The sequence below is a fragment of the Cololabis saira genome, chromosome 1 (genome assembly GCF_033807715.1).
Source record: "Cololabis saira isolate AMF1-May2022 chromosome 1, fColSai1.1, whole genome shotgun sequence".
Taxonomy (NCBI): Eukaryota; Metazoa; Chordata; class Actinopteri; order Beloniformes; family Belonidae; genus Cololabis; species Cololabis saira.
In genome coordinates this window covers 39,998,040-40,025,202 of record NC_084587.1, presented here as the reverse complement: position 1 = coordinate 40,025,202, position 27,163 = coordinate 39,998,040, and the positions used below count along the sequence as shown (strand labels likewise).

At 39.5% G+C, this 27,163-nt stretch overlaps 2 protein-coding genes across 3 annotated transcripts in view; one reads left to right on the top strand and one right to left on the bottom strand.

Annotated features, from left to right (window-relative positions):
- The window catches only part of abcc6a (ATP-binding cassette, sub-family C (CFTR/MRP), member 6a), a 62,189-nt gene extending 55,174 nt beyond the window's left edge, over positions 1–7,015 (bottom strand). The window contains exon 1 of the mRNA XM_061722846.1: positions 6,996–7,015. The gene's annotated coding sequence lies outside the window, so the exon portion shown is untranslated. The remainder of the gene's footprint in view (positions 1–6,995) is intronic.
- On the top strand, positions 6,750–12,171 carry coq7 (coenzyme Q7 homolog, ubiquinone (yeast)). Of its 2 annotated transcripts, none has more exons than XM_061722849.1 (6): positions 6,750–6,938; positions 7,451–7,629; positions 8,783–8,897; positions 9,036–9,175; positions 9,959–10,027; positions 12,050–12,171. In XM_061722849.1, exons 1-6 carry the CDS (start codon positions 6,854–6,856, stop codon positions 12,125–12,127), a joined length of 666 nt encoding a protein of 221 aa, XP_061578833.1. In that variant the 5' UTR covers positions 6,750–6,853; the 3' UTR covers positions 12,128–12,171. The 2 variants fall into 2 exon arrangements, with proteins under 2 accessions (XP_061578833.1, XP_061578831.1); XM_061722847.1 differs by having other exon boundaries at positions 7,448–7,629.
- Positions 12,172–27,163: the final 14,992 nt, after the last annotated feature.

The following is a 27,163-nucleotide window of genomic DNA, read 5'->3' as shown; positions in this document are numbered from 1 at the left end:
GCTGGCTCAGTGAATTAAGTCTTAGGTTCTCCCTTCTCTGGATTTTCCTGCATCTCTGTATGGCTCTTCTGGTTATTGGACACGGACGTTGGATTTTGGTTTCGAGTATTGGACAAGCCTTCCTGGACTATTCTGCACAGCACTAGACTGATTACTTTTCTGAACCTGGACCGTTATTGTTAATTAACTATTTATCTAAACTATATACCTGTTACTAAACCTGTTACAAAATCAGTGATTTTGTTTTTGCTGCAGCAAGAGTTGCATCTATTTCTAACAAAACAGATCAACCCTGAATTAAAGTATCCATCCATCATTTCATAGGCAAAAATGATCCAAGCAGCTTAAAGCTTTAAGAGGCTTCGCATGACCAATATTACGTAAGGCTGAAACACTGACGCATGTTTTACATCTGGTTAAATAGCTAATTTTACTTAGAATTATACATGCCACACATACGCTCCGGGAGTCTCACCACACAAGACAGAGGCCGAATGAGACAAGACCTATCACGTCTCCTTGAGGCGCGAGCAGACAATGTTGACTCAGTGAAGTCTAGAGGCGCTCAGGCTATGTCCCACCACAGTTATGCACTGTCTAACCAGCGCCTCGGAGCAATAGTGTGCACACACACACACAAACACATGCATCCATGGATCTATGCAAACATTACATAAACACAGGCAGACGCACTTACATGCAGGTGCATTGACACATCTACAAGCCAGTCTCACTTTTGAACACTTTTGTGGTTTGCAGACTCAAAACACATCTGTTTCAAATTGCAAACGATTTATAATCTCTCCTTTTTTATTTTCATATTGTTCTTTGTCTGTTTTTATTTATTTTATTATGTTCTCGTTTACTGTAAAGTGTCCTTGAGTGTACCTTGAAAGGTGCTGTTAAATACAATGCATTATTATTATTATCATGATTGCCCTCTAATCCTCTCATCAGTTCCAACCAACACAACAAAATACACTTCTCTTCTAGACTTCTCTTGATCATTCCTTGAGCCTTTGAATAATACCTGTTAACATATTTAATGGGTATACTTTTATCTGAGAGGGAGTTTTAACTCTTTGGGGATTAACATTTACACCTGGTCGACTGCTCTTTAAATTCTGTGTCATGTGTTTTTGTTCCCAAATTCTTCCAATGCTGTTTTCAGCCTGGGAATTATATTAGAATACTCATTAGACTGACAAACCTTCTTTGTGTGCTCCGTATGTACACTTTCATCACCATTAAAATCAGAATTCAGTAAACAGAGATGGTAAAATCATTAAATCCACACACTCACTCACTCAATCACCACCTCATTCACAATTAAAAGAAGGTTTTCTACCCTTTTCAGACTGAGATCCAAAGTCATAAATTTGGAAGTGCATAATCTCATTCATGCTGCTTCACACCTTGCTATGAATCACTCCAGTGACAGCTTTAGATGGGGCTCAATTACAGTATCTCCTTCAACTACCACCTTATTGTGGTGGAGAGGTTTACATGCATGATTGTACCCAGGAGCTACTGTAGGTTGTTGGAGGCTATCGTTCCTGGTAAGGTTTTCCTATGCAAATTGGGAGATGGGCCGGGAGATGGGCCGGAATAAAAGCAATTCCTAAATGACACACAGAGACGTCAAAAATCAAGGAGCCTCATATTCCTTGCTTGGACAAGGGTCACCACATTCCCACCCAAAAGTCAGGCTTGGTGGCAGGGCCGTTGTCGTGCCAAAAAGTGATTGCCTGCCAGAATCTGATTTCTCCCCTGAAAATGGGTCTTTTTACCTGCCAAAAATTGATTGAAGGCCAAATACAATTAATGAAAGGTTTTTTCTACCTAAATATGATTTGATCTCATTCTTGAGCTTCATAATATAAACACTAGAGCTCACAGGATTGCTTTTAACTCTTTTAAAGGACCGTTACAACACAAAATAGGCATTTTCACCTGCCAAAAATTGATTGAAGGCCAAATACAGTTAATGAAAAGTTGTTTCTGCCTAAATATGACTTGATCTCATTCTTGAGCTTCATAATCTGAAAATCTGACGTTTTAGCGCTATCGCTCAACGGGCTGCTGTGCGTGCTCCCGCGGCCAGAAATCAGAAGAAATCAGATTCTGGCAGGCAATCACTTTTTGGCACAACACCTTTATTCATGGGGCACAGATGGGCTCAGCCTGAACAAGTGATGTGGGTTTGTTGTCCTGTCAGCTGACCTCTTGTAGGAAAGCACCACATGGGTCACATGGAATGCGTTATGGGCAACAGCTGAAGGCCTCAATATTTGTATCCCAGATATCATCCTCTCTGCTGTACTTGTCTGCAGGACTGTCTGTAAGGCATTGTTACTGATGGTAACTATCTGGTTAATTGCAGTGTTTCTGGTCAGCAAAGAAACCCAACTAAAACATAACTTCAACAAATGATTCAAGTTTATTCTCAGGACACGTCTCTGTTAGCTTGTTATTTCACGTAGGTACATTTGACTCCATGTGCCGCTGAAAATGTTAATGTCTCTTTATGGTGGTTTTGGAGTAGTGGCTTTCTCTCGCTGCATGTCGTTGGTTATAACTGAATGAACAATGTGTTTTACTGTGGATAATGACACTCTCGGTTATTGGTTTCAACCAGCATCTTTACAAGGTCTTTCATTTTTGGTCAGGGGTTGATTTCTACATTTCATACCAGACCACATTCATTTCTTGGACACAGAAGTCATCTCCTGTCTGAGTGGTATTATGCCATGCTATGCTGTTTGTTCTTGCATATTATTGTTTGAATAGACGAATGTGGGACCTTGAGGTATCTGAAAATTTTGCTCAAGGATGAAGAAACATTTTAAATGTCCATGATTCTTTCATAGTTGATGTCATAGTTGGCATTAATTTTTATTTTTTACATAATGGGAAACATGCTTTGAATGACATCCAGAGGTGTGCCTCCGGTTAACTCCAGTAATGTCAGATAGCCAATCAGAACCTTAATGCCACAGTGTCATCATGTGGACGTTGTCAAGCTGTTTCAGGCTGCAGTCCACTTAGTATGTGTAAATATCTCACTTTGCAAAAAGTAAAAAACTAATCTGTCATCCCTCATAATTCTGACATTTTACAAAAAAAAGACAAATTAAAGAAACCAACCCAAAACAGAAAAAGTTTCATCAACTTTTCTGTCAAACATGGAGAAAAAGAAAAGTGTATTTTTTTTCTAAACTGCAGATAAACTTCAGATGGTAACTGTGCTAGCAACTACTTGAATTATCAAAGAGCAAATTAGACAAAATCATAAATCAGTCTTAACCTTATAGGCCCCAAATAGGTTTGGGTTCCTTAGACAATTGATCACTTCACTATATTGGTTATTAACCTTTAGAGTAAGAAACAAAGGCAACCCATATGTGATGAGAGCCACAGATACGTGGCATTCCTCATTCAGATAGACATTGGAAAACACGTAACTAGTGTCTCACCACAAACATACACATAGACAAAACTGACACACCCCACCATTCACTGTCCTCGCCTTACTCACTTCTGCCTATCACAGTTTTCATCTCATCATCAATCTCATCATTCCACACATTACCGCATCCAACTATTGTATGTTTGACCACAAAGTTGTGTGTGTGTTTCTGTGTGTGTGTGTGTGTGTGCGTGCGTGCGTGTGTGCGTGCGTGCGTGCGTGTGTGCGTGCGTGCGTGCGTGCGTGCGTGCGTGCGTGCGTGCGTGCGTGCGTGCGTGCGTGCGTGCGTGTGTGTGTGTGTGTACAGTATTAATGGAGGTACAGGAGGAAATGTTGCTTTTTAATTTCCCTTATAGGACATACGAGTACAAATCAATGCATATCGATTTGTACTTTGGGCAACTTAAATTAAAATTCAAATCAGTTCCGTTCAATTCAATGATAATTATACTTAATGGGCAAAGGGAAATTATGATGAAAATGAATATGAAAAAGTTGATCAGTTATTCAGTCAGAATGATAAAGTTAAGATAAAGTGTCATTGCAGACGGTTACATGTGTGGACAGGAATGACCTGTTGTTCTGGTCTATATTGGAAACCAACCTCTCTGACTGGAGACACTCGGTTATGTAATCACTGCCTTATGTATCACTGTCCATTATGTTTTGCAACGGTTTTGGATGATGTTGCAGTCCTCAGCACAGAGCCAACCTACTTTACCGTTTTTTTTTTGAGGCTTTGATTCACTGGTTCTGATGCTGCTGCCCAACATCGTCAAGGAATAAAATAATCACAAACACTTTTATCTGTACAACACTGCCATCTGCAGCCCACTTACAACTCTGACAACTCCACAAAAACCTCCTTCCTTCCTTTATTTTTTTTTTCCTTAAATGCTTCTCATATAATTAGTTTAAACAAAAAAAGCACTCGTGGTTTGTTTGTTACAAAAAACAAAGAGTCTGTGACCAAAGGTAATTTACTCTATTTACTTTTTTCCTCCAAGTGTTTCTTTTTTCTCCCACAGGCCAAATACATGTAGGCCAAGTGAACTCTGTGAACTCTTAATTACCTGTTGAGCGTGGATGTGTTTGTCTTGTGTTACAGTAGAAGTCTGTGACAGATTAGTGACTTGTCCAGTTTGCTGACCCTGACAGAATGCTGGCAGAAACCATACAGCTATACTGAAGATGTATTGTATGATTATATAGTTGCATACTTTGGATGCTCATTTGTGCAGTCCGCATTGAGGCTGCTACTATAGTATAACCTACAGCATAGTCTAGAAAATCCAAAGCTCAGTCAGTTTTGTGAATTCAAATTCATATTTTCCTGAGATGACCCTGAAAAGGAATAAGAGGGTATCTATCGGTATTGGATGACTGGTGTCAGATTGGACGTTAGTGTTTGACCTTTTTCCATTAATATGTCTGTTTCGGTTGCACCTTCAAAGCAGAATAAGGCTTCAAAAGGTACTTTGCATTGCATACTGTTTTTGTGGTTGTATGGAAATGTATTCATTCATAATCTCTTCTCTCCTTCTATTGTTCTCTCAGATGGAAGTCGCTTTGAATAAAAGTGTCTGCTAAATGACAGTAGTAGTAGTGGTAATAGTAAATAACAACCAGATTTCACTTTAAGAAAGAGTTGACTTTTCACACAGTCATTTTTAAACACTTTTACTGTGAAGAATTTGAGAAATATAGGTATGAAATTCAAATATTTTTACTTGGTTCAAAAAGGTTGAACGCCTAATTTTGCTTGATGTACTGTTTTTGAGGTACTGTAGGAATGTATTTCTCCATAATCTCTAGTACCTTTATTTTCAGGACAAAGGTAATTACCGACAGCCTAATAGACACTTTTACTTTAGAAAAGAAGAAAAATGGTGGTAAAGTAAGTAAGTATTTGACATTACTAAAAAGTAGCCTACTGCAGTACGTCCAGGAGTACTACTGTGTTTGAGAAACTGTAAAAAAGTACAGTATTTATCCATAATCTCAGGTAGTAACTCCCATACCTATCTTCAATTTAAAACACTTTTACTGTAAAGTAAAAAGATTGATTTATATTTTTATACCTTAATATCTCTAATTTTCTATGGCAAAAGTGTTTGGTATTTCAGTTGCACCTAACTCGGATCTGTTATTGTCAGAGAATATGGATAAATTGAGGTGGTCATTAATTATGAACTGTTTTTACCGTGTCTCAAACGTCATACCTTGGGGCATTTCATAACTTTTGTTGTGTTGTGTACTCCTGAACTGATATAATTAATGTATGGATTTATAACTGATCAACGCAAGGATATTTATCTTTTTGTTTTTACTTTTGTCTGATTATTTTGTGTTAAAATATTATTCTGAAAACCGGAAAAAAGGTATTCGAGCGGCGTTCATTCAGTTGTCGTATAATTTAGAATACGAGTGCACATTACATTTAGGAGACGCTGGACTACGCAAGAATGAATGACGGCTGGCAGTTTATTTAACGCAGTGAAACTTCTTCATCTGTGGAATTGTTGCCAGTATTATTCTGGCATGGATTTGCCAGGGTGTTAATGGCGTCTTCCTTTTTGAGGAGTGCTGCAACCAGATTTCGTGCTAACTCGCTCATATTGATGTATTTGAAGTATGTACTTACTTGCAAAACCCATAGGAAACAATGGAATATAGCCTACATAGAAAAGACATGAGGGAGCAAGAGACTTTCTGACGTCAGACATCATTCAATATTTTTAGGCTTTTATACCGCGTTCCATTTGTCCTCGGAAGTGGGGATTTCCCACTTCCCAGTCGGAATTTTCAACTGGAACGCCCCTCGAAGTGGGATTTCCCACTGGGAAAGTGGGAGAGTCTTCACCACCCCCGAGTTCACATTCCAAGATGGCTGCCCCGGTTGTAAACAGTAGAAGAGAGCTCTGTAAAAATTCGTAGCCCTTCATTCTAGTTTTGGTCACACTAAATCAGTCGTATACAAGTATTGTTCGGCATATATATGCTGCTATAGTGTAATTTACATTTTTCATGTGGTATATGCAACTACAAACTTGTTTACCTACTTTGTAACTGGAACGCTGATAACTCGGCTGTGACGTCATTCCGAGTTCCGAGGTAAATGGAACGCAGCATTAGTCCATAAATTCACTTTTTCATTCAGTATATAAAGACTTTTATTCCATAAATTCACTTTTCATTCAGTATATTTAGACTTTTATTCCATATATTCAAACTTCATATTATATATATCTTAATTTCCTAGCGGTGTTTGTGCTGCGTGCTGACGTCATAAGTGTGCGCCACGTCGATTCTCTTCAATGTCAGCTTGCATGAGTGCTGTATGTCGAGGTTATAATTCAGCAAGTTTAAATATTCGAAACCATCATGCAAAGAGCTGTACACACAGCGCTGTGTGAGTGGCCTCAGCTCGTCAGTCCAGCGATGATTCGGCGGAGTTTAAAATGTAGAGGTAAGCGGTCTCTTTCACAGGTTGTAGCTGCGTTGCTAAAATGCTAAAAACACTTACCCAACACGACCATGATGTAACGGTGATATTCACGTAGAATCAAATGATCTATCAAGTTAAATGTTTATATTCCAACTTGTCCAACGGGTTGCTTTCATGTGTTTAGAATCAAAGCATTTTGAGGTGTATAATCCAGGTGCCATAAAGTAAAAATCCAACCAAATAAACCAGCTCTTCTGCAGGTAGATGGTGGGTCGTTAGTGAAAACCCCTGTTCTAAATGTAGAGGCTGATCCAGAAACATGGCAGGGGTTTTACTTTATGGCACCTGGATTATACACCTCTGCATTTTGGTTTAATAACTCAAACATTACATTTTCAATAATATTATATATGCAGTATATGTAACAGTTTGTTCCAAAGTCTTACAATGATTTTTTTTTTTTATGCAGTGAGAAAAGTTGATAAGGTTGCATTATCTTTAAAACTCTGCGATTGTTAACTTTGTTTCAGCAGTACCTCTTCAGCACAGCTGTCGTCCCTACAGCGTTGTTCCGCCGCTGCGCAACGCTGAGGAGGGGGAGATGCTGCACCGGATGCTGCGTGTGGACCACGCCGGGGAATATGGGGCCAACCGGATCTACGCGGGCCAGATGGCAGTGCTGGGGAGGTCAAGAACTGGACCTCTCATCCAGGTATGGAAGACACGGCTTGGACCTCAGTCTGAACGACCTACAAAGTCGAATACTCATTGAGAGTTCGAGTAAAGTGAAATCAGAGATTAGAGTAAATGCAGCTTCCATGTAGTAGAGTTGGATATGGAGCGGGTGGAGAAAAGTGTCAGGTATGATAAAAGAGTTTCAGCTAAAAGGAAAAGAAAGTTGTACAAAACTGTGGTGAGACCAGCGATGTTGTTTGGTCTAGAGACAGTGTGACTGAGGAAAAGACAGGAGGCAGAGCTGGAGGTAGCAGAGATGAAGATGCTGAGATTCTCTATGGGAGTGACCAGATTGAATAGGATCAGGAATGAGGACATCAGAGGGACAGCACATGTTAGAGGCTTTGGAGATAAAGTCAAGGAGGCCAGACTGAGAGGGTTCAGACGTGTCCAGAGGAGAGATGGTGAATATATTGGTAGAAGGATGCTGAGTTTTGAACTGCCAGGCAGGAGGCCCAGAGGAACCAAAGAGGAGGTTTATAGATGTAGTGAAAGAGGACATGAAGGTAGTTGGGGTAAGAGAAGAGGATGCAGAAGACACGCTCAGATGGAGGCAACTGATTTAGCTGTGGTGACCCTTGAAGGGAAAAGCTGAAAGGAGAAGAAGAGTTGGATATTTGCTGGGCAGCAATTCCTTAAAAAATGTTAAAAGACTGAGGACTATGTCGAAGGACTTGTACATGTAACCATACCGCTAAACAGTTTTTAATAGCATTTCAGGGCAGAGGTGCCATTTGTCATGAATTTTCAAACCTAATATGAGACATGTGTCCTTTCTTCAACAAGGTAGGTAACAAGGTAATAGGTTCCCATTGAAACTATACTTCAGCAATTGTTTGGATAACAGAAAATGTCACCGTAACTGACAGCGAAAGACATTTCTTATTCCTTATTCCAGTGGTTCCCAAACTTTTTCTGCTGGGCCGCCTTTGGTACATACAACATTTTTGGGCGGTATTGACTGTATCACTAGAATGTGAGAACTTAAAACATCTCAGTTCAGAGACTAGTTTTTCTGGTCTCTACATTGAGTTACAAACATTGGAAAAGAAATGTACTTGAAAGCATGTTAAGCTGTTCAGTTATCTTGTCTCATGTGGTTTTTTTTTTGTTTTTTGTTTTTTCTGTAGGAAATGTGGGATCAAGAAAAGAAACACCTGGCAAAGTTCAATGAAATTCTCTCTGAGAACAGAGTTCGGCCCACAGCACTGCTTCCTCTCTGGAACATTGCTGGGTTTGTATTAGGTTTGTACATACTGTAAACATTTAGTTGATTAAGTAATAAGAACATTCAAAGGAATCAAATGAATGCATGACATACTGGCTTGAAAAGCTCTTTTACCATATCTAATGTTTTATCTGTCATTTTTAAATACCTTATAGGGGCATCCACTGCACTGCTCGGTAAAGAGACGGCAATGGCTTGCACTGTGGCAGTGGAGGAGAGCATTTCAGAACACTACAACAGCCAGATAAGAGCTCTGATGGAGCAGGATCCAGAAAGATACACTGAACTGTTACAGGTGAGTTGTGTACTCTAATGTCCTTCTTCTATATTATATTGACAGGATCTGTCCTTCTGAATGAGGCATCCACATCCATCTGTTTTCATTTTAATCTGTGGAACTTTTGTAACAGATAAACCTGGCATCCACAATACTCCAGGGAAATCAACCCTCAAAACCAAACTATTTCAGACACCACTTCAGTTTACAAACCAAAGCACTCCAAGTTGTGAATAAAATTGAAGCTACTTGCAGACCACAGCAGGAATAGACCCTTATTTATCAATTGTTTCATTCCTGTTAGGCTATTAAACATATACAGACCTTTGTGCGATCCAGCAGAAATGTGAGGCAGGTCTGTAGATTGAGATTAGTTACATTTTCAACTTTTAATGTTCTTGAGACAGGAGAGTTTAGCCACTTACAGGTGTTAATAGACAGCATCGGCGGTGAGTAGTACTCAGAACAACCACGTAGGACATGGCGTTTTCTTGGGTTCAACTGCATGTAAAGTATGAACAACTTTTTCTGGTCTGAAAAAAACTGAAGTACCGTGAAAAAAAGCCTGCATTCTCTTTTCATCACATGCAGGGGGGAACTCCTGTGTTACAAACAGAATTCTGGTTATATTATTGACGTATTTGGGAACAATTCTTCTTCTTGACATGTTACCTTAAGAAATATTTCTAAAAGGTTTATGGTCTCAATCACCTGTTGAAAATCTTGTCTTGTACAGCATGATATTTACAAAGCGTTTACCAGGTTTCACATTTCACAGTATTCTATGGTCTGTTTTGATAGGTGATAAAGGAATTTAGAGACGATGAGATGGAACATCATGATACAGCATTGGAGCACGATGCTGAATCAGTAAGTGTTTACAGTTGTAATGAGATAATGGGGTATTTTTTCAAACCGCCTACAATATGTATTGTTTATTAAATTGCAGGCTTAGTCCATTGTTTGAACAGTAATTTTGAAAATACAGTCATGTGAAAGTGAAAACACCATGTTTCAACTTAAAAGTTTTACATGTGTAAGGACGTAATAAAATTAAGAAATGCAAGCTCATAGGAAAAATACCTTGTAAAATATTGTATTGTTTCGTCATATATTTAACTAAGCCATGAGGCAATGACGGTGTGTGGAAAAACACGTATACCCCGTGGTTTAATATAGACTCCTTCCTATTAATAACTTGAAGTAATTATTTTGTTAGTGACGTTATCATTCTGCCACATAAGGCAGGGCATTTTGTTTTTTTAGACAGGATTGTTTAAGTTTCGCTATACCTTTTTAACTGTGGGTCAGGTTTGGAATGTGATTTAACCTAAAACCTTGATTTTTTTTTTTTTTTTTTTTTCTTTTTCAGTTATTTTGTTTTAGATTGGCTAGCATGATTATCGTCCTGTCGGGCGATCCAGTTTTGGTCATTGCTTGAGTTTAGATAGTCTTACATGTGACTTTATGATATTTTGGTGGCCCTGGATAGCTCAGTGGGTTGAGCGGACACCATTTACAAAGGCTATCTCCTTCGTGCAGGTAGTACAGGTAGAGTCCCAGCCTGTCGCTCTCTATCGACCTGTTCCATGTCCACCTACTGTCCCGATAAAGGCCACTAGTACCACAAAAATATTTAATATTTTTATAATGATTTAAAAAATATTGTATTTTTTTATATAATTTTTTTGAATAATTTTATATAATTAATATATTATTTATATAGATACCGTAGTTACTTTATTAATCCTGAGGGAAATTCAAAGTATTCAGCAGCTACATCGATGCCCAAAAACTAGGTTAGTATCATTGCCAAACATAAAAACTTGGTTAGTAACATATAATAACATAACAGTGCAGCGCCGCAATGAAAGTGTCAGGTGTAGATTAAAAATAAAGAATGAACAAATATGATGTTGTGCAATGTGGAAACGGTTCTGATGTGGATCTGAGTGTGGGTTGATCATGACCCTCCCTGGCCCCCCAGTGAGGAGTTGTTGTATGGCATGGGGGGACAAAAGAGTTCTTTGTCAACTTGGTGACTGCAGGGTTTCTAGGTCTCATGGCTGCAAAAGGAGACCAAATAAGGTTCAACTGGGATTGATAGGATTTCTGTATTATAGTCTAATTTGTCAAATTCTGTTTGCTTTTGCAAACCTCAGTGTTGATGGCATGTTCTTAAAAGAGAGGCTTTAGACTGGAAACCCTTCCAACTAAGACATGCTTCTATTTTTTTGAGAGACTGTAGAGTCTGAGTTGTATTTCTTGTTTTGCAATTTCTCTGAACATTGTATGATTTGATCTTTGGGAAATACGGTTGAGATGTTAATTCCTATGAAGACTGGAAACTGTCTTTACTGCTTTCAACTTGTGAATTATGGACTCTATCTAAATATACATACTTTTCAATTATGGAACTTTTCCTATAGAATAATGCTTCTTAAAGATCTTAGCTGATGTCTTTACTCTGACATTTATTCTTAAACAAACCCGAGAGTTCCAGTGAGGTTGTCATGTTTGCTGATGATCAATCACTCAAGCGAGTACATTTGATTATTGGTTCCTACATGCTCCTTATCTTTGTAAATTACATAAAGGCAATAATAGTGTTCTTTGTTTTGTTTTTGTATATAGATTCTGCCTTCTGCATCCCTCTATAAGCTTCCAATAGCTTCTGTAGCAATGTACTATGTGAACATGATTCTCTGTGTCTGAATAAAACTTAAAACCTAAACTTAAACATTACATTTTTGATAAATTATGACACAGTTTAACATGCCTTGGGTTGTTTTGATACTGGTGTTTTTCTTGCTGAAAGTTTATATGTTACTTTTTATTAGCTTTCATTCACAAATAAACCTAAAATATGTGTTTGTTTTTTTTTTCTTTTAGGTACCTGGATACTGGCTGCTAAAAAATGCAATACAGCTTGGTTGCAAAGCTGCAATATATGTTTCTGAACGTGTCTAACTTTTGTACTTTGCACAAATAAACTGTCATCAAGTTTTGGTTCAGTTTTTGTAAATGAGCTCATTTTAGTTTGTCAGGAATGAATGTAGCACCTTGTGATGCATCAGATTGTTGTACCTTTCCAGATAAAACCTGCAGTTAAAAAAGCATTTCCTGTCATCCATATACATATTTTTGTTTTCTCTGGGTTTATTTTATTGACCGTGTAAGTATGCAGCTGTAACTATGCAACAAGATTTCGTAACTATTGTGTTTCTTTGCTGTACCTATGCTGTTGAGAAACCACCAGTCTGAAAATTACTTAAATAACTGGTCTTCAATTAAATAAGTCTATGAAATATATTCTCCTCTCACCTGCTTTGACATTGTTCCTCATAATGTCAGAGTATTTCTGCATCTGCTGTTGAACTCGACGATGCTTGTCTTTGACCAGCAGGTAGATACCTAAATTGTGCAGAGCAACATTTTGATATGAGCATACTCACTGTGCCCTTCAACCAACTCTCTTGTTTCACATGTAATAGTTCATATATCAAGTTGAGAAATGGCTTGTCATCCTGGTGAACTGTTGAGCACCCTTGCACAGCTGTTGCAAATACATTAAGTCACAAAGCAAGGACTGACAGAAGGTCTGTCCAGGGCCCTGAATCCATTACTCTGTTCATCAGTTTGAGCAGGTTCAATAACATTTCCATCATCTTCAGATTCATGCTATTAATTAGGGGGGTATAAAACTCAGTTATTCATCGTCAGTGGTGGGGGCTCATACTTTTGAGTTATCTATTGTTTCAGGACAGAAATGTTGTTTTCTAAATGGAAACATGTTAAATTGTGCATTACACAATATGCAGAGTTGTTTGCGAAAAAGAACTAAAAAAACTAGAAGTTATATGAAATTACACTAAATGTTATACCCACACTAACCCCTTTATTTTCATTCTAAATGCCTCAGAAAGATGAGCTTTTCCCCAAATTTAACGATTTATCTTCCTTGGCATGAGGTTAGAGGTAGTTTTATCTACAATGTGGACTTGTATGTCAGATTCTTCATATGGCCTCCATTCATTAAAAATATGATCTTATCTGTTGCCCATCAGCCCAAGTAAAGTTAAAAAAGTTCAGAATCATAGTCTTATTCTTGGACTGATTAAGTGTAGAACATGAGTGGACATCCTTTTTCACATTTCTTCTAAAAATCTATACTTGGTTGAAGGTTGAGGAACTAGCCTTTGGCTGGGTCACAGCTTTTCAGTGAGTTTTAATAAAGCCACTCCTGCATGTTTGGTAGTATGCTTCAGACTGATGTGTTGTTGAAATGTAAAACATTAACTCAGCCTAAGATCAGCACTCTGGGGAAAAAAAGATTTTGCAACCATATTTTACTCTGTAGGTGCTTCAGGTCCTTCAGTCTCTGTCTCAGAGATGGACACAGGGTCATAGACACCATGTTTAACTGATGTTTTTAATGAGGTGATTCTCAGTGCAGGGTCCCATCACGCCCCACACACTCACACTATTGGGAATATTTGTCATATAAAAAATGCAATTACATTTTTGCTGATCATCTCCTCTCAGTTTTTTTGTCTGGAAGCTCTACCTTCAAGGTCAAATAGACTGGGTGCTGCAGTGATTGTTGTCTTTCTGTAAGGTTCTTTCCTTTCCACAAAGGAACTCTATATCTCATTTATAGAGATCATCGGCTTGTTGTCTACCTGTCTGGCCACAGCCCTTAAAACCCTCATAACTCAGTCTGACTGGCCAGCCAGAGCAAGGCTGCTCAAGGTTTCAAACATTCCTCGTTCTAGATTGATTGAGGCTATTGTGCTTTGGGGCACTTTTAAATACTGCAGAAATGATCTTGTGATCCTGTCTTTTAATTCCACTCACATTTTTTTTTTTTTTTGAGCCAAGCTCCACATTTACTGAGTCCATACTGTATATAATCAGGCTTACATTTTTCCCAATCATGTCCAGCAGTGAACAAAACTAGGTTTCAGTTCTGGTTCAGTAAAGACATAGAAATATTTCTGAACAGCTCATAGAAATTGAATGCACCACAGTTGAGTTAAAGTTTCATATCAAAGGGTCTGAAAACTATTGAATTTGAATGAGATACTGTCACCGAGCTCCTTGCTGTGGTTCCCTTGTGGTCTTTCTTTTTCCCCCCTACTCTTTACAGTACTGGCACAATTTATAAACTTTCCCTGCCTTCCTATACCCACCCATTTACAAAGCCTGCGTGATATAAACTTTGTCATGTGAACCAGTTTGCAGCAGTTCCCTGCAACCCCAGAAATGTCTGTGTGCAGGCTAAGCACAATGAGTATATGGATCTCGGTCAGTCTCCCATTCAGAAGACGACAACAAAAAATATCAGATAAAGAGTGACAGAACAACATGGAAGCTTCTTTTGAGGAGAGACTTTGCGAAAGGATCACCTGTTATTCACCCATCATCCATGTACATTGCTGTAGACAGATTACAATGTCCATGCATGGACGGCTTTGGTTTAACTGACCCCAATTGTACTAAAAATAGAAGTGCGTGCAATGCATGTCTGCAGAGTCCCAGTTGACTCATGGATTCAAAGCCATTTAGGAACCTGAAGCTGACCTATTGTTTTTTAAAGAGAAGAGGTTATCCACTAGAAATCCTATCAAACAAGCCATATTTGTGGATCATTTTTCTAATTGTACTCACTTTAACATTTAACTCACAAGCTGAGACCTGCAGTGTCTAAAATTAATCTTTTTTACAATTTCTATGACTCTTTGCACAGTCTGACCCTGACCACTCCTGTGAATATTGCCAACTTTTTTGCTTGTTTTCCATTTATGAATTATCTTTCTAGAGTGATGGAGTCCAAATTGTTTGGAAATTACAACCTCTCTTAGATTGTCTAGGAACAGTAATGGTTTTGTTAAAGTCATTGCTGATGGCTCTCCTTACTGGCGCTGTGTTTTCTACCAGAACTTGTTTATATAGAAGTAATCACGCTTGTTGATCATCAATAATCAATCATGTTTGATAAGCAGCACCTGGCTGCTACTTACCTTCATAATTCCAGTAGGAGCAGTAAGTGTTCAGTTAAGTTAGTTTTCAAGACTGCTCTGTCATGTGTTGCCATGCATATTGGGCTTTATTTACTTAATTTTGAGATGTGAAAGCAGAGGAGTTTAAAAAAAATTTGTATCTATGTTTTTATTTTACGTAAAAACTGTTACGTAAAATCTTAACATTTATGGAGGGCCTACTATCTTTTTATCATAACTTAATATAATAATGCATTAGTTCTGTAAGCCAGCAACATGAGACAGTGGGCAGCTGTGCAAATCAAAGACAGATCATCCTACATTGTCTGTCCCAGATTAATAGCACCGACAGTTTTATAGTAAGTTGTAACTCTTTAAATAAAACAGCCCATGTACAGCTCCATTTGGAGATCCATGCTGGTTGATGAAATTATGGGAATGTAAATGATTAATGATCTACTGCTGTTTTAAAACCACATCTAAATTACCTCGTAAATATTCATATTGTGTATTCTTTTATTGTTTTGTTTTATTGTTGATAACTTAATAAAAACCTTTTCTGTCAATTATTAGGTTTCATTTTGCTTATGCCCGAGGCCATCAGGAATTCATGTGCACTGTTTAGGTTCTTTTCTCAGAATCACTTCCAGAGGAATCTGCTGAGTCACTGACTTCAAATTGGCATCAAGAGGTATGTAGACAGCAATAAAACTTTTCTAAACTGTGACTGTCTTGCTATCCGTGAATAATTGCTGTTGTAAATTTTGAACAGCAAGAACACTACAAATCCTTATTTGTCATTTAATCTTTCGGATACAGATAATATTACTTCTTGGCTTTGTTATATGCAGTCTGTCAATCATCAGGCTTTCAGCGAGTTGACATGGATTCATAGTCACCATGAAGTCTATGGAAAGCATTTATTTTTATTCATTTCACTGAAGGTTATTCATCCCAGGAAACACCTGACATAAAGCAAATTAGTTTATCCATCTATCCATCCATCCATTATTTATACTGTACCTGCTTATTCCTATTTAGGGTCCCAGGGATCTCCTGGGATAAATCCCAGCCCTCTTCAGGTAAAAGGCAGGGGTATATCCTGGTCAGGTCGCAGGTCTATCGCAGAACCACATAGAGACAACAACCACACACACTCAGCCTTATGGGTAATTTAGAATCCCCAAATGAACCTGACATACACGTTTTTGGGTTATGGGAGGAAACCCGCACACAGACACCTTTTGAGTTCAAACCAAAGGACAATTGCAACATGGCGACGAAACCAAAAAGATTGCATCTGTATGTATCAATCATAGATACACAGATTTTAGACAGCATGACAGTACCAGTTTTACTGGATCTCAGTGCTACATTTGATACAGTTGATCACAATATTTTACTCAAACGACTGTAGAACTGGGCGGGTTTTACCGGAACTGCACTAAACTGGTTCAAAAACTACTTGGAGAAAAGGAAGTACTTTGTGTCAATAGGTAATTTTACATCTCAGCTGACAAGAAATATATGTGGAGTTCCCCAAGGTTCCATCCTTGGACCGCTTCTCTTTAACATCGACATGCTCCCACTGGCACGGATTATAAAGTACAACAAAATAACTGCCCAAGTTACATCATGAGCAGGTGAATTTAGATTCACCTCTCTCAATGGGGTCTCCATTAAGCTCTTCACCAATAATAAAGGTCCCAGATGGCTTTCCAGCTGAATTTTATAAAGAATTTTGTATCATATTAGCACCAACATTTTATAAAATGATCTTAAAACATTACGGAGAATCAAAGTTTATCCTCAAATATGAACTCTGCTAATATCAGCCTCCTGTTGAAACCAGACAAGGATCCTACACTCCCATTGAACTACCGCCCAATATCCCTTATAAATGTAGATTTCAAAATAATCCGCAAAGCTCTTTCCAAACGTTTGGAAAGAAAAATCCCTTCTATTATACACTCGCATCAAACAGGTTTTATTAAGGGTAGACATTCTTCTACTAATACACGTAGACAAATTAATATTATAGATAATTCAAATATCAATAACGTGAAAACTACAATTATGTCTCTAGATGCAGAAAAAGCATTTGATCGGGTAAACTGAAAATTTCTATTGGCAACTTTGCATAAATTTGGTATTGGCAAACCTTTTATTGATTGGATAAAGATATTTTATATCTCTCTTTGACAGTTGCTATAGGCAAGTGAGAATATTAAAGGCATACAATGCAAAACTTTAGAACACAAGATAAGTCTTTATGCGAATGATGTACTACTCTTCCTCCAGAACTCACAAACCTCACTGTCACAGACAATTGCACTTATAAATGGATTTTCATCTCTATCTGACTACTATATCAACTTGTCCAAATCCACAGTTTTGTGTAATAACTGCAATTTCCAGAATACACTCACTACTAAATTATAATCAGGAAACATTTATATCTAGGCATAAACATCTCCCCTAGACTGTCAGACTTAACAAAACTAAACTATGTTCAGCTCTTAAAAGTAATAGAATCTAATCTTACCCGGTGGAATTCTCTTCCAATTTCACTCATGGGGAGAATTGTCACCATCAAAATTATGGTTTTTACCAAAAACAAATGAAGTCACTGGACTCATACGTATCAAAATTTCTATGGAAAAACAAACCACCATGTATTAGCTTAAAAACGTTACAAAAAACAGAGACTGTGCAGGTTTAGACTTACCCAACTTCCGTTACTACTTCTTAGCCAATAGGTCACAGTATATCTTAAAATGGTGCAAAAATCACTAATCAATGGCTGGATTCAGAACAAGTGTTTTGCAATGATTTGGAAATCTCAGACTTACCATTTATTAGTCAAAATATCAAACTTTATCAAGACTTTAAAAGTATTAATATTTGCTCCTCTCTGACAGCCTGGTGGCACTTCCTTTAAAATAAACAAAATCTCACTTTTCCCATGTAATCGCACACCCATCCGGAACAACCCAGACATTCTGAGACATAATAAAAAGACGGAAAACTTCACTCAGTGGAGAGACCCAGGAATAAAGTATTTAGAACATATAATTATAAGAGGGAATGTTGTACCGTTTAAGACACTCGCTGTTCGATATGGGATTAGGGGTAACACATTTTTAGAATACCAACAACTCAAGTCTATAATAAGGTCCCCCCCGCTGCCTCTGCGGCCGGGCGCCCCTCTGGTCCTGGAGGACCACTTTTGTGGGGGCGGGTGCTCCTGCCCACGTCGGCGGCCGGGGCGGCTCTGTCTCTCCGGGCAGGCTGGCTTCTCGCCGGGTGGGGGTCATTGGCCTGAGGGGTGAGGGCCTCCTGGCCTCCTGGCCGCATGTCCGGCCCGGACCGGATGGCTGGGGTTCGCCTGGGCCGCGGTCCGCCACCGTGGGATCCCTGGCTGCCTCTTCCCGTAGTCGTGGGGGCCCCGCCCGCTGGCGGTGGGTTGCCTCCCGCCCTCTTCTCCCCTCTGTGGGGTTGCGGGTGGCCTTGGTTCCGGGTGCTTCCTTGTCGGCCTCTGGTCTCGCGGGTGGCGGGGTCCCCCCCCCCCCCCACAGCACAGATTTCCAGTGCTCGACGTGTGCCTCCGTGTGTTCTTGCTTCCTGGTTTGGCAGTGGAGGTCACCCCCCCACCAAAAAAAAAAAAAGTAAAAAAATATAAACTCAAACAACTGGATCTACACCTTTCCATTAAAGGGGACCTATTATGAAAAACACGTTTTTTTCTTGCTTTAATAAAGTGGTCTCCCCTCACCCTGCCAACTTAGAGAAGGAGGAAAGCAACCAAATTCTGCAGTGTCTGTACAGCCACCTGGATGATCCTTCCAGTGTGATGTGACTTCTACGAGCCGTTCAGATTCTGCTCCTGTCGTTACGTAACGACGGGCACGATTTACATAGGTTGGTCTCCGATGCGTGAAACCACGCCCACAACTAACTCCGCCGGCCGGAGCTTCCGCCATTTTTTCGTAGCGGTGTATCACGTCATTCAAGCAGCCAATCAGCACAGTGCCTCATTATCATAGCCTCCCCGCCCACTCAGAATCCCATAGAGAAGGACGTTAGAAACGGTAAAGATAAAGACATGGCCCAGAGGCTGAATTTCTAATTTATTTAGCAAAAACAATCAAAAGCTTTTCTTTAAGACAGTGATTCTTAACCATAGGGCCGCGGCCCACACTTGGGACGCGAGCGCCATCTAGTGGGCCGCGAAAAAAAATCAGTTTTGTACGTGTGGGCCGCGAGGGCCGCGGGACTGCATAGTCTCCCGACCAAATGAGGAGAAGAAGACCCTCAGCTAGCTGTACGTGTAATAGTAAGAGAAATGGTGTGTATTTATAGTGAAAATCCTTCATTTTGCACAGAGTAGGTTTAGATCCGCCAGGATCAGGGATCGATTACTTGGGTCTGCGCCCAGAGCGAGCGAGCGCGGCGTGTTCATTCATCCCGACGCGTCCCCGCGGCCGGGGAGGTCGGTGCCGCTCGGGCGGCTCCGTCGTTACTGCTGAAGGATTGTACATGTAGATGTGTGGGCTGGACTGTTGTTCGGGCTCGCAAAAGCATCGGAAAGTGTAACGGCTGCAGCGCAGCCAGAGAGCTGCGGGCCCTGCCCGTCTCAGCTGATCAGGCTCGGATGAAATCCGACACGCGCAGTCCTGACAACTTATTAATGTAAATAAAACTTAGTAAGTTACTTAGTAAGTAATTAGCTTGACTCTTACAGAGATGAGAAGCTAAATAAAACTAAATATCGTTCCAGGCTCATCAATGAGCACATTCTCATGAGAACCTGACACCATCCAGCCCAGATTTAAAGTCCTGGCAGGAGAAATTAGAGCTCACTTCTCTCACTGAACGACAGAAAGTGGGGACATATAAGATTATAAGGGGAAGAAAGAAAAACTGCAAAACTGTTCAATTGTTAAGATGTGTTTATATTCATTTATTATAAAAATGTGTTGAGACAATTAACAAAGAAAAGGGGAAATTCAAATTGCTGGTAAAGAAATAAAATAAGATAGCATTTGAAAAATAAAATAAAATCTATTTTATTTTTAAGAGAAAAAAATATGTGTAATTGAAGTTACACATGTTAATGGGCAAATACCGGTATGTACTTTTTTAATATAACAGTCAGATGCAGATGTTGATACAACTATGAGGTTACTTGAATATATATATATATATATATATATATATATATATATATATATATATATATATATATATATATATATATTTATTGTGATGTTCTGGACCTTAGCTTGAGTACATTTTCTCTAAATGGACCTCTTAAAGTTGAATACCCCTGCTATACAGTGTTAATATTTAATGGGCCCCGGGCCACTCTGTACTGAAAAAATTGGGCCCCAAGGTCAGAAAGGTTAAGAACCCCTGCTTTAAGACATTCAAGGCCTGTTTAAAATAGGTATTAGATGCCATAATAGGTCCCCTTTAAATTGACAGAATTACTTAACACCCCAAAATTATTATCAAAACTATACAAATTAATGTCCAAAAAAGATAACTCAATCTCTCTTCCGATTTCAAAATGGGAGGCTGACTTATCTCTCAACACTAATCAAATTTTTTTGTCACAAATATGTTTTTAATATTTTTACTATGACCAAGAATCCAAACTTGCAATTTATACCATACCAAGTTCTTTACAGAACACATTATATTGTATTTTGGCTGGAGGTATGTAAAGATTTATCAACATGGCTCAATTGCAGAATTCTTACGTGCCCCACACTATGCATACTAGGTCACCTGGGTGACATCCACATGGAACCTAACTTGGCTCACTTGGTTCTCACTGCCTTATGTATCGCAAAGAAAACCATTCTTATGAACTAAAAGTCTAATCTATCTATTAATCAATTTTCTTCTGGGGTATCCGCTGTGTGGGGGCGAGGTGGAGCGGGCCTGGGTTGGGCAGATGAGTCTCTCTCTTTGGGGAGGTGCTCCGATGGGGGTGGCAGCTGGGGGACTCATCCTCAGGCTTATGTTCTTTGTGGTGGGTGTGAATGGAGGACTGTTTGTACCATGTCTCGCTCTGCACTGGGGGCTCCGACAGTGGTGGGGACCCACTCCTGGGGGTACAGCGTGGCCCTGGCTGGGCTCGGTGGACCAGTGCACCCCCGCCCTGGTGTGGCCTGTGGGGAAAGTGGGTGCTTATCAGGACCAGTACCGCTGGATGACTGGATGTGCCACAACTTTCTCTAGGTAAACAAAAACAAAACTTAGGTAGTTTTCTTTGGAGCCAAAGAGAAACGATTACAAGTAACCACAGAGCTTCAATCCATACACCTAAAAACTACCAACCAGGCCAGAAATCTGCGTGTGGCGATGGACTCAGACCTACATTTGATAAACACATCAAGGCAATAACAAAGTCATCCTACTATCATCTTGGGAATATATTAAGGATAAAAGATCTGATGTTTCAGCAATACCATCTTTACTGGTCTACCTAAACAATCAGTTAGACAACTGCAGCTAATTCAGAACTCTGCTGCTCGAGTCCTCACTGAGACCAAATAAGTGGACCCAAGTTGTCCAGCTCTGAGGTCTACACTAGCTGCCTCTCTGTCACAAGATAGACCATAAAGTTCTGATGCTGGTCTATAAAGTTCTGAATGGTCTAGGAGTAAAATACATCAATTAACTCCTGACCCAGGATGAACCTTCCAGACCCCTCAGGTCACCAGAATCAGTTTTTTGTTAATCAGTTCCCAGAAACATAACCAGACATGGAGAAGCAGCGTTCAGCTTATATGCTCGACATGTCTGGAACAAACTCCAAGAAAGTCCCAGAACTGCTGAAATACTCTATGAATCACCTTGTTGTTGAATTGTGCTCAGCTATACAAATAAACTTGCCTTGCTTTGCCTTGCCTCGCCATGGTGTAAGAGGAAGCAGGTAGGCTATAGAAAATGCTTTCACTATTAATATAGTTCTGGTTATCTGGGCTAACTTTTCACATGCAGGACCATGGACGGAAACATACACTAACTCTATAAATAGTAAACATTTTTACTGATCTGTGGTATATCTCCACACAGAAATGTCTGTGTTTTGATGTTACTGCACACTTCGCATTACAGTTAAATATGGAGCTAGAACAGTCTCATAATTGACAAATGCACAGACCGATTTGCAAATACACACACCGTTTCACACATGCACAGAACAATTCACACGTGCGTAGGACAAGATATACAAATGTATTTTTGATGCACACACAAATATAACCTGATTTACAAACGTTTTTTTGTCTGTGAGCTGCGCTGGATTTGTGTGTGAGTTTTGAGACTCCCCTGACGTGACTCGATCCACAAATACGCTTTTTTTAACACAGAAGGATCTGCAACCAATCAGATGTCTTCCTTTGTTTCAGCCAATCAGAAGAGCGCACCCCACGTGGGGGACGCAGAGCCGTGGATAAAACACAACTTACTCGTAAACCAATCTGTTTATTTATATTTTATCTCCTGTTGCTGTTCATTTATCTTTACTCCACCAACTTGAAATATTAATCACTTTTCTAAGCGAACGGCGCTAACGCAGTTCAAACAGCAGGTGTATCCGCCCCTTTAATCTGATTGGTTTAGAGTAAGTCGTGTTTTATCCACTGCTCTGCGTCCCCCACGTGGGGTGCGCTCTTATGATTGGCTGAAACAAAGAAAGACATCTGATTGGTTGCAGATCCTTCTGTGTTAAAAAAAAACGTATTTGTGGATCGAGTCACGTCAGGGGAGTCTCAAAAGTCACACGCAAATCCAGCGCAGCTCACAGACAAAAAAACGTTTGTAAATCAGGTTATATTTGTGTGTGCATCAAAAATACATTTTCTATATCTTGTCCTACACACGTGTGAATTGTTCTGTGCATGTGTGAAACGGTGTGTGTATTTGCAAATCGGTCTGTGCATTTGTAAAACTTGTCCTGTGCATTTGTCAATTATGAGACTGTTCTAGCTCCATAGTTAAACACCTAGTGACTAAGGAGGTTTAGAAAAATACAATTGTAACTGTAGCAATCTCGTGCTACCCGGGGTCAACCGACAGGACAGAGGACACAGCGTTTTGTGGAGAAATCCTTGAACCTTTATTTCTAATCACAGACGAGTACCAGCCCGCGCCACCTGTGTCCTGCTCCCTCGCAAACTACGCCCAATCCTCCACCCTGCCAGAGTAACCCATTTTTTCTAATGAGGCACAAGCTGGTATTTTGGATGAAAGATATACAGTGTATTTGAGCATGTACTGTACACATGCTGACTTCTCAAGCCCATGATAAATCTTTTAGTAGACTGTCTATTTGTCTTCATAGCTTGAAGTGACAACACATGATGTACAGGGCTGACATCACTTATGCTGGCATCTTTGATTCATAGTTTGTCATGCAATCATGCATACCAACTACTTTAGAGAATGAAAAAAACAGCCAAGGTCAGTCTTCTAGGAAAGTTAATCTGTGTAAACTTTAAAAAGGAATTATATATATATTTTTTAATTAAAAATTGTGTATACTATTTCAATCATGTCGCCACATATTTATAATTAAAAACATGTTTTTTTATAGCACCTGTCATGCAAAAAGGACACCCGAGAACCCCTTCACAATGAAAAAGCGCTACACAAGAAATTAAACAGAAAATAAAATTTGTGATCATGCTTTTGATATAAGAAAAGTGCATTTTTAATGTAATTTTAAAACACTATTATTATTAATAATAATAATCATAATATTAATATTATATAACATTGAGTTGTTGAAGGATCCAAATGCAGACACACAGGCAGAAATAGTTGTGCAAGTGCACGTTGTCCAACAAAGTACTAACAAATGTACGGGTTAAGGCACCTGGTTTTCGCGATTTTAGCCCACACCGTCCACTCACTTCATGCTGTGGCCCAGCCCGTTACACCAATCCTGAGAAGGATCCTGTTAAGGTAAAGTTATACTATTTTATTGAATGTACACTTCGACATTGTTTTTCTGGCCAGCTCATAAAACTAACAAAAGTATTTAATGCTTGCAAGGCGCTAAGGAATAGGCATGCCCTCTGAGGAACTGAGGGCCTTCGCTCTGGCTTAGGTCATTTTTATCCTGAACCATAGTACCTTGCAAGGGTTAAAATGACATGCCTAACACAGGGGACAAATGAGACAAAGTAATGGCTAAACAGAAACAAGGATCTGATGAGGAACAGGGTGAGATTCAGATGAGCTTGTGAGAAAAGGGAGAATTGCATGTATTGAGTGTGTCTTCGCTCTCATCAGGTGAAACTTGCACATGTGTTTTCATTACACTGTCGATCAGGTGGAAGGGATCATGTGGAGAGCAGGAGAACATTGTGTGACCCCCCCTCCTCCATCAATGTGCTGACAGGTTTGTTGGTTGGTCCAACATGACTTTTGGAGGCCATGTGAGTCCAAGAGGACAAATTCAAAGGCAACTGATGTAAACTGATGCTTGCACAACCTATTACATGAGTTCAATATTTTTCTTTTATACACTTTTCAATATATGTAGCTAAATGTGATTTCATGCTGTTGGTTCTCTGTTCTCCTGGCTTCTCCATCACTGAACAATCAGTAATACTTTGTGCATTGCTTATTTTGCAGGATTGAAGTTGTGACTTTTGAATTTGTTTTCCCTGGATGGAGATGTGTCTGTGTCTGCCAGTAAAACAAACAGAATTCATGCTTTTTTGTCATGCATTTGATAGAATGAGCTTCTGCTTTTCAGATCACATGAAACTTCAATTTGTCATCCTGCCAACAACCCATCCTCCATCTATCACTGGGATGCAGTTGCAGTGAGTTAAGGCACAAGGTCTCTGAACACCTGGTTTTCTGGATTTTTGCCCACACACTTTGGTCCACGCACTTCTTCCTGTGGCCCAGCCCGTTACACCAATCCCTAGAAGGATCCTGTTAAGGCACAGTCATACTATTTTATTGAATGTAAACTCCTGGTGTTGTTTTTTTCTGGCCAGCTCTTAATCTCCCTTCTGAGTCGTGTTTCCATGCATAAAGATGTCACTCTTTTTTCATTTTATTGGTTACTCTCCTTCCTAACTGTCTCCTCCACACCTCATCTGCTGGTGACAACACAGGTTCAGAGAGACGATCATTAAGATTGTCACATTAAAAGGAACACGGCATGGGAAAATATAAAATATGATTGCGCTACAAAAATACGCTTATAAAAAGGTTTATTGTATCAATTTTAAAGCAGCATATCTATTTTGATAATATTTAAGCAATCCTTTACAGACTAAAGATCTTTCTGCCTGTGTGTCACAAGCCTTCTGTGCTGTTATGCATGAATAGGAATCTATTACTGCTCCCTGGTGCTTCTTTTTTCTTTTAAAGCTACTGTGATACAAGTGTTCCCGGTCCCGGTTGTGCCCTGAGCTCATCAGACTGGTTGTGAAACACATGCTCAGCAGACAAACTACCCAGACCACCCGGGCTTTAGGTGCCCTGACATCGGAGGCTATCTGTGAATAATAACACAAGAAAGAATGCCTCTTATGTTACACAAGAGGTCAAGCTGCTGCCCCCTCAGGGTGAGGTTCAACATACAGTAGTTAATGAGCCCCTTATGAGTTATGCATAATGTTTGTTTTCAAAAAGTAAAAAAGGAAAAATGTAACAGACTTCCTAAGTGTAACTGTTTTAGAAACTAAGAGGGACAACATCTGAAATCGCTGGATTTCTATTTCACAAATTCACTTTAATCCACTGATCTTAAGCCTACTCTGAAAACTTATCATTCTGTCCAATATCATATCAAAGAAAAACAAAATAGCAGCAATGCCATCTTTTTGTCCGTGACATTCTGGCGAAACACTGAAAGATTTACTGCAACTTCTTTCGTTTTTCAGCTATTTGAGGTATCTGTTAAACAGATTGTAGCATCAGTTTCTGGGAAGACAGATGGTGGTGTGCATGCTTCAAGACAACAAGGAATGAAGAATTGTTCAGCTCAGTAGATCAAATTTGCTATAGGCCCTAGGCTACATTTTTATTGCACGTAGGTGCATACAATCTCAGACATTTTTCAGTAGCTTTGTGTTCTCTCTGGCCATAGTTGAAAGTCGAGAAAATAGTGCAAGCTGTTTGAAAACAAGACAAAAATACCATCTCTGACCTGCCAAAAGAAAAAGACAAAACTTTTACTTTGTGTCTTTAAATGGATAGCTGATTATTGCAGACCATACACTGTATGATGATGTATTTGTTTGTCAAAAGAAATGGGTGCCAAGAATAGATCCAGCCACACAGACCGAATTTGAATTTGCATCACATGTAATGTTTTCAGTGCCCCATCACCTGGGAAGGATGTAAACTTGTCTTTAGTCTTAGCTCACTCTTAGACCTTTAACCACTCTGTCATTTTCTGCATATATCACCAGCCACGTGCACCGTTTGGTTGCCCCTGGCCTTCCAAGTGATCATTTGCAATGATTGACACTTTGGGATGGTGTGCATTTCACTGATGAGAATTTTCGACCCCGAGTCTCATGATACTTCAGTGGATGGTGGTACGTCACCCTGAAGCCATCTGAGGGGGACGGTCATAGATCAGTTTCAAATAGTCTATTGCTTTCATCACCAAAGTCAAACTAACCTAATCTGCTATACCCAGAAGTCTTCAGATGTCGACCTGGACTAGGACACAGCCCTGGGTAAAGAGACTTCTCCAACATGGAACAAAGCCTTTCATCCTGTAGATTAGAAATGACTTGAGGTCTAACTGTCCCACCTGGACTGCTGCAGTAATACCCAATTGTATCTCTGTTAAACTATTTTTAAATCTTCAGTGTGACGTTTACGGCAGCATAAAAAGGATATGTAAGCACCTAAGAACGGTGACAGCAGCATTGTCTTGACATCTTTATTATGTTTCTTATGTCTGTATTGACCATCATTCCTCATTCCTCTTGTGTTTTTTTTTCTCTCT